The 7,994-nt window shown below is 62.0% G+C and overlaps 2 protein-coding genes across 2 annotated transcripts; one reads left to right on the plus strand and one right to left on the minus strand.

Annotated features, from left to right (window-relative positions):
* Nucleotides 1–202: 202 nt before the first annotated feature.
* MNEG_6978 (hypothetical protein) lies at nucleotides 203–1,530 on the plus strand (the record flags this gene model as incomplete). Its single annotated transcript, XM_014044547.1, has 3 exons — nucleotides 203–503; nucleotides 759–856; nucleotides 1,342–1,530. The coding sequence occupies 3 exons, from the start codon at nucleotides 203–205 to the stop codon at nucleotides 1,528–1,530; spliced, it is 588 nt and encodes a 195-aa protein (XP_013900001.1).
* A 1,076-nt stretch (nucleotides 1,531–2,606) lies between these two features.
* Nucleotides 2,607–5,635, minus strand: MNEG_6979 (hypothetical protein; the record flags this gene model as incomplete). Its single annotated transcript, XM_014044548.1, has 5 exons — nucleotides 2,607–3,476; nucleotides 3,562–3,599; nucleotides 4,019–4,558; nucleotides 4,817–4,942; nucleotides 5,173–5,635. The coding sequence occupies 5 exons, from the start codon at nucleotides 5,633–5,635 to the stop codon at nucleotides 2,607–2,609; spliced, it is 2,037 nt and encodes a 678-aa protein (XP_013900002.1).
* Between the last annotated feature and the right edge of the window lie 2,359 nt (nucleotides 5,636–7,994).

Consider the following 7,994-nt stretch of genomic DNA (forward strand, 5'->3'; position numbering starts at 1 on the left):
GGCAGGCCCGTTCCCCGCGCGGTGACTAGGACGCGCACGCGTGCTGTAACCTCGGAACGCGAGCGATTGCGTCACGGCGCACGCGAGGTGCGCTGCTATCCTCCCCTGGCCCTCTTCACTCACGCTCTTCTTATGTTGGCGCCATTTCTGATAGGTCGTACACGCAAATCCTCCCACATTCAGTTTTCCACAATTCCCGAGGATGCAGGCGCAGCAACAACGCGGGGCCATAACCCTCGTCATTGCACTTGCTGCGGCGCTCGCCGCCCATGGCGCCGCCCTCAGCGAGGCGTTCCTGTACAAAATTAAACTCTGCTTTACGGAGACTGGCCGCATCATAGACAAGATGAGGGGCGGCAGGGCACAGGCGGTGCGGCGCCAGATCGCCGAGGTGATGGGCGGGCCCGACGGGCTGCAGGGCGCGCCGGTGGACAGGGTTGTCGCCCTCCTGAAGGATCTGGATGAGGAGTCTGGACATATCACAAGAGAGGTCCAGCTGCAGGGTGGGTGGGGGTGAGGGGTGGCGCTGAGACCCAGGCCCGCTCGCGCCGTGCGCACGGGAGCGCAGGCTTTTCTGTCGGCGCCTGCAACTGCCCGCGGCGTCGACGCCATGCCGCCGCGCGCGGCCTGCTGGCGCCCGCGCAGCGTCGCTGGCTGTCCATGCGGGCCGACTATTGCACCTTCCGACGCCAGTGGGCCGGCAGGCCCGTGCGCCGCGCGCCTCATGTCTTTCCGCCTCCCTCCCCTCGATCCTGCAGGTTTCAGGACCCTGATTGCCACATCGCTGGTTGAGACGTGGGCGCTGAAGCTAGTCGCGCTGGTGATCCACGGGAAGGAGGAAGCGCTGCGCCAGCAGGTGGGCGGATAGAGGATGGGGCGCAGGTGTCGGTAGCTGGGCAACAGGCACACTAGGGATAGGCAGACATCGGGCCACGGCCGTGGCCTCGGCGGGGAGCAACGCGTGCTCATTTTTGACTTTGGGCTCTGCTGAACGGCAGGCGCAGTAATCACTCCAAATCTGCAGTCTCCACAGCAAGTCGTGGCATTTGAATCGGTTTTCAAAAGCATGTGCGCGTGCTTGACTGTGATTGCGCATGCGATCAGGGCTGCGGTTGCAGCGCGCTCTCCCCACCACCGAATGCTACCACCCAGGGTCCCCGTGAGCCAGTGTGCTCATGCACACTGAGCTCCCCCTGCTTGAGCACACAGTGCCCCATACAAAGGCTCACGACCTGGAGAACCCCTCACCTCGCCCACCCAATCCAGACCCCTGCACCCAGCCACCCCCCCTCCCTCGACCCCGCTCCCTGCGGCCTCCCTCCCCCCTATCAGAGGGCGCAGGCGCCCATGACCGCGGCGCAAGCGGCAGACTTCATCGCCGCCGACCTCGACCGCCTGAACATCAGGCGCCCGCAGGAGCTGGCCAGCGTGGACAATGCCGTCGAGCAGCTCTACAGGCATCTGTACATGGAGGTGCCCGACGACATGGGGGACGAGGACGAGGAGGAGTTCGTCGGCCTCAAGTGGTGAAGGGCCGGCGGCGCGCGCCGCGCGCCCGCGAGCTGCGTGCCGCGAGAGGGGCGCGGAAGCAAGAAGGCTGGCTAGCGCGCAGCCGGCCGGCCAGGCTCTTGTCATCGTCAGTGCTTGGCGGCCGTGCGTGCTGGCAAAGCGGCAGTGGCCTTTAGGGGCCGGGCGCAGCAAAGGCATTTCTCCTTCGCCACGATCCGTCTTCAATTTGGGCAGCCAGCCACCCTTTCATATTTTGTTTGCTGGCTTCACCATAACTCGCTTTGGCCTTGAGGTCCCACCTGTGCAGTCATGGCTGGGCCGTGCGCTCCCCTGGCGGTCTTTGTTTCCCGCTTATTGGTTGTCACACCCGTCCAGCCACGGCCCTGCCACGCCTGCCACCGCTGGTGCGGCATGACACCAGGCTCCACACGTGTCCCCAAAAATTGGAGCGGCGGCCCGGCCCGGGGCGTACATAACAGTGCATGCTCTGACAGCCTTGAGTGTTTGAAGCTGCGGCGCATGCCTTTGACCTGGAGGGTTCCAGCAGGATTCCCGGCCAGCATTTCAAGGGGTGTGATGCATGCTTGATTGCACCCCTCGTTCACGCGGCTGTAGACCTCGTCGGCATAGTGTGTTGTGGCGTGTCCCAACGTCATCAGGCTGCAAGCACCCCATGCTCAACATTTCATCTTGCACCAACCATCAAACTGTATGTGGGATTTAGGCAAGTGTGGGCCAGGCATTCATTCCCACCAATTCAGCATCTCTGGGTAGTAAACTTAGTAATTCGAGGCGGTAGCCTTGCTTGCTTGTTGCACGGGCCTACAGGCTGTGAGCATCATGCTAGTATCAGGCACATCAGTCTTGTGGTTAAGCAGTCATTGCTGGCTGATTTGCAGTGTTGTGATCAGCCACCAGCTGGCAAACACAGCGTCTGGCAAGAATGGCTGCCTTCACCTCAGGTATCATGCTCTACCTGGTTACTGCCCGCTCGTTGAAGCTAGGACTTAAGATCCCAACATGTTACACACGGAGCAGCGAGAAGCAGATAGCAGCCGAGAACAGCAGGCAAGCACCAAAGCATCCCTCTCTCATTCCTATTCAAGGTCGACATAGACCAGCTTGTGCGCATCGTCCACCGTGTCTTGCAGCTGCTGCTTGCGGCCGACTTGCCACGCAAAGCAGTCCAAACCAGTCCTGGGGGTCTTGTCTCCGAGCTCAGAGCGCAGAACTCTGAGTGCTTTGCCCAGTCTTTCGGCCTCCACCTTGAAGCACATGTCCGGTGTAGACGCTGCTCGCGCGCAGCACCCTGCTTGCAGCTCCGCCATCGCCGCCACTGCCGCATCCATAAAGCAGCCGGTGTATGCGCTGTCAGCCCCGTTCTCGCACGCCGCTGCATCAATCAGGTCATCACGGCCGCCGCCACCGCCTCCGCCACCGCTGCCGCCGCCGGCTGCCGCTGCGCCCCCGCCCCTGCCCTTGCCGGCTGGGCCGCTGTGCGCGCGGCGCACGAGTGGCGACTCCAGCAGCTCCTGCGCTGTGGGGCGCTTCCCGGGGTCGCGCCACAGGCAGCTGCATATGAAGCAGCACACGTCTGCGTCGAGGTCCCGGCCAAGAATGCTGCGTGCGACACAATTCAGCTGGCTGGGGGTGGGCCCGTCGGCGCCGTCCGGCGTTGCGGCCTTGACCAGAACCGGCAGCGGGGCGCTCATGCGCTGGATCCCAAGAGCAAGTCCCAGCCCCGTGCAGCCCAGAGCCCAAACGTCCTCCTCCTTGGTCAGGCTCCCGCCCTTCGCGGCCGGCGTAGCTGCTTCGCGCTCGGGGCTGACGTGGGAAAATTGAGCTGGTCCCAACAGGCTGCCGTTGTGGAAGGGTGCAGCGCCTCCGTCATTGTCGCTTGCCACCAAGGTCTCCTGCGCGAATACACACACCCACAAGTTGTTGAGCACGATGTCAGTCAGCGGCTGCTGTTTGGACATGAAGATTGTTCAACAACACTGACAGCTGGGCACTCAGCCATGCACAGATCCTGGTGCTTGGGCAACTGCTCACCTTGCCATCTGTTCCCAGCACGTACATCCAATTGTCCGCTGCGAGGCAAAAAGGGAAGTGTGATGATGTGTTGGTCATGTGAAGGCAGGGTCCAGTTCTCTGGTGACAGAGAACAAGCCAGCATGCCAGCAAACACCACCGTATGGATACGACTTCCAATATTTCAGTCCGCCAGCATCAGCAGTCGGCCTTTGCAGCTGGCATGCATGCTCGCGCACGCGCATGCAATCAAGGGTGGATGTGCTCACACGCACATGCACACTACTCCTCCACACACGCCCCTGTCCGGCCGCTGTTGACCCGCTCGCCCATAAATGCACGCTCACACGCACCCACAACCTACTTCACGCACAATCACTAAATTGTCAGGTCCACAACTCCACACCACAGTCAAATGCGCATGCGAGCTCCAGCTAAACCGCAAGGCACCCGCTCCCCGGGGCCCCCATCCACCCACCCTTGTAGTCTCCGACCACCATCCCGGCATCGTGGATCTCAGCTGTCCCCTCCAACATGCCTGCGACGGCCTGAACCAGCATGCTGACTGATGGGGGCGCGCAGCGCCAAACCAGCAGCCTGTCCTGTCCCTCATTCCGGCGCGGAGTCGGCCCCGCCCCAGCATCCACCAGGCAGGGCAGCACCTGCTGGCCACGCTGCAGCTGCTGCGTGAGGGTGCACCTCCCCCACGGCATGAACACTTGGAGCATGTGTGGCGCGGCGCCGACGCTCCAGAGCGGCATGCTGCCGTCCAGCAGGTTGGTGAGGGCGGCTGCCCGGGCCAGGCGCCCCGCCGCCGCCACCAGACCTTCTTTGCCGGTCCGCCGCATGATCACCTTCATACACCCACTGACGCCGTCCAGCTGCAGCAAGCGCGCCGCGCCGCCGGCCAGGCGGAGGCTCACCTCTGCCGTAGAGCCGAACACGCCAGAGCCGCCGAGGACCCCTGACGAGACCGGCACAAACGGCACGCCAGACCACAACAGGGCATTGTTGCCGCCTGTGACATCAAATGTGTGTGTGTGTGTATATGTGTGTGTGTGTGTATGTGTGTGTGTGTGTGTGTGTGTGTGTGTGTGTGTGTGTGTGTGTGTGCGCACGCGTGCGTGCGTGCGTACGTGCGTGCGTCCGTGCGCGCATGCATGCTGGCGGCAAGGGGTGCATGCGTGTTGGCTCGACCAGTCAGGTGTGTATGCGTGTGGGGCCCCCCAGTCACGCCCCATCTACAAACGCCACCTTCGTTCCGCCCACTGCATACCTCCGTGCAGCGGCAGCAGCGGTAGCCCCTTGCCCCCGTCCAGGCCCTTTGCAGCCAGGTACATGCGCAGCCGCAGCTCCACCTCGGGGTGCAAACCGCCACGGGTGCTCGCCAGCTGCTCCACCGCTGTAATGCCGGGTTGTAGGGTAGATGCATGTTTAAATATCGTGTGCAAGTCCATGGCAAATCAGAGTCGACACTGATGTTTGAAGCCCAAAATGATGCTGGACTGCATGCAGATTCCATTTGCATATCAAAGCTGCACAACTGTAGGACTTGCTCTGAGCAGCTGGCGATGAGAATGCAACACCAGACTGCTGGCCACTCTGAGCCAAAGATGACTTTATCCCTCCCACCTGCTGCGTCCATCGAGCAGTAGCCCTGAACAGCGTGGAGGGCCGACGCCACCATCCTGAGCAGGCCCTCCACCATGCCGCACGGACACTCGGGCCCGGCGGCGCGCCTCGCCTCCGCGCAGCAGTCCAGCATCATGCTGGCCAGGATGGCCGTCGCCCGCTGCGCCTCGGCTGAAAGCGGCAGGGTACAGTACTGCAGCGCCTCAAGGTGCCTGCGCATGAGCTGCTTTGCAGGGGTCGCGTCGCCACGCACCGCTGCCAGCAGGGCGTTCTGTAGCGGGAGCTCCTGGTAGATGTCGCGAATCATTGCCGCGGCGCCGGCCGCTGCTCCACCAAAATCAACCTTGACGCTGTTCCCGCCTGCCACCCAAGATTTGACGTCGTTCGCCTCACTGGTGGTGGCCGCGTCCGCCACGCCGCCTCCAGAACCCTTGCCTCGCTCTTCAAGGTCGCCTCCCTCCATCTTGCCGTTAGCCTCCAGCAGCTCGCACAGCATTGGAAGTTCAAGCGGCCGCGCCTCGGCCTGCGGTGATAGGCATCACAGTTGCACTCTGTCGGCGCCAATCAGTCACAGTGCAAACATTTGCTGCAAGGTAAGAGTCTACCTGGTGATGCCAGCTGTGGCATAGATCAACACTCTCTGATTTGTTGAAATTTCGACAACAATTGCCACAATGGACCAGTCATCATCCATCTATTGCATTTTGCAACAAAGCTGATGGCAAGTATAGTGGTAGGTGCGAGGCAGGTGTAGGTGCTGCAAATACACTGCACTATGCTCCCCTTTTGCAGTGTCTTTGTGTGTTGAATGGTGCACGTGCAAGCGCATCTCACCTCGCTGCACGCCCTGCAGTCCTCTTGATGCTTCTTAAAGCACACTACACCGCAGCACCAGGCCTTGGAGCACCCCTCGGCACAGCATATGCCGCCCTCCTGGACGCCGCTTGTGAGCCTGCCAACTCGCTTGCGGCTTGGGCCTGCGCCATCGATTGCAGCCGCACATGCTGTTCCGCAGGGGCAAAACGGACGCTTGTTGAAGAGCTGCTTGAGCACTGCTGCTGATGCTGCTGATTGTGTTGATACCACTGCTTGAGCCGTAGATGCAGCTGCTGACGCCATTGTCTTGAGGGGACCATCCGCCACCACTGCTGCCTCTTCTGCCGCCAGCGCAGGTGGCGGTGCGGGCACGCTTTTGCGGCGTGCCAGCTTCATGGCCGGGACGACGACAGTCTTTGTGCCTGGATACTCTGCTTCCGTTCCCTTCTCCAGAAGCTCATGCAGCCGCTTCTTGCCGGGCTGGACCAGCAGGTCCGCAGCTTGAGGCAGCACATCGGCGGGATCGCCACCGCCCTGCACGTCGCCGGCTGGATCTATATTGATGCCCACTTTATTAAGGTACCGCTCCAGATGATCCCACTCCAGCTGTCTGGGCTCAGACTTTGCAGGTAAACATGGCAGAGAGGAGTGTGGGTGACGAGCGTGCTGTAGCCCCACGCCGTCGTGCATGCGACAAATGAGCAAGTGCATGACAACGTCCTGTCGCGCACCTCAATGCACTCCAGGCACTGCTTCTGGTGCTCCTTGAAGCATGCCGTGCTGCACACCCATCTGCAGCTGCATTCGCTGCTGGGAACACATCCGCCGCTCCCGTCCTGCCTCAGCAGCTCGTAAATGCGGCGCCTCTGACCGTACACGCCCTCTGCCTTGATGCAGCGCTCTCCGCAAGGGCACCGTAGCTGTTTTGTCAGGGACATACTTCGAGTTTGAGATGGTTCTGATGGCAAAGTACTTTTTCGCATGTGTGTGGAATTTTATGATAGACCTATCTGTCTGGGTTTGACTCGAGACAACCAGGCTACTGCAATAATGCGATTGAAAATGAGAGCCTGTAATTGAACCCGAAATGTACAACATGATATCTTCGCCGAGCTAACACAAATGCATATGACAGTGTCATACCATACGATCTGCCGAGCTTCTCAAAATCATTTCAAAAGTTTTTGTGCTCAACATCAAATATCTCGACAGCCAAGGTACTCCCAGGAGGCAGCGGGGCACGCGGCCATTGCCCGCACTACCGTACGCAATCTGCTGATCTGCACACTCGCGTTTCAGTCGCCCGACCGGGCCGCGCGACCCGACCCGACGCAGAGGCCCCGCTCGGCACACTTGCGCCTCGCAGCGGTCGCAAAAGAGTCATATGTACGGTGTAACCGCTCTGAAGCTGCGGCCACTGCCGCATAGCATCAAGGCGCCGTGGCCCACTGCCGGGCAGCTGGTGCTCTGCAGGCGCCGCGTGACGCCGCCTCCGAGAGAGACATGCGCCGCCAGCAGTGCTGCGGGGCAGCGAGACAGGCACAGAGGAAGCGCCTCTGGCATTGACGGCAGCGGCGGCGGCGGCGCTGTGCTGCGATGCGCTCAGCCTGCACAGACGTCTGAGGCGGCGCAAGCGATGGCGGCGAATCATGCAGGGGCGCCGCCAGCAGCTGCGGCGACGTGTTTGTGAGCGTGGGATAGGGCCCAGACGAGGCCGACAATCTGGAACTGCCTGCGGCGGGACCCGACGAGGCGGTGCCGGCGCGACGCCAGGCAAGTTCGCCGACGTACGCTTGCACGGGCGCGCCTGCGCTGCCGGCCGGCAGCCGAGCCGATTGGCGCGGCCGCCGCCGCCGTCGCCAGGCGCAATGCGCTTGGAGATGCGAAGATTGAGCCCGGTGGCCGCCACTGCCGCCTCGTCCAACGAGCAACGTCCGCCCCCGCTGCACACAACCACAGGCCTGCACGGCAGCGCTGAGCGGCACCTCTAAGCCGAGCCGCGCTTT

This window comes from Monoraphidium neglectum, assembly GCF_000611645.1.
Source record: "Monoraphidium neglectum strain SAG 48.87 unplaced genomic scaffold scaffold01192, whole genome shotgun sequence".
In the NCBI taxonomy this organism is placed as follows: Eukaryota; Viridiplantae; Chlorophyta; class Chlorophyceae; order Sphaeropleales; family Selenastraceae; genus Monoraphidium; species Monoraphidium neglectum.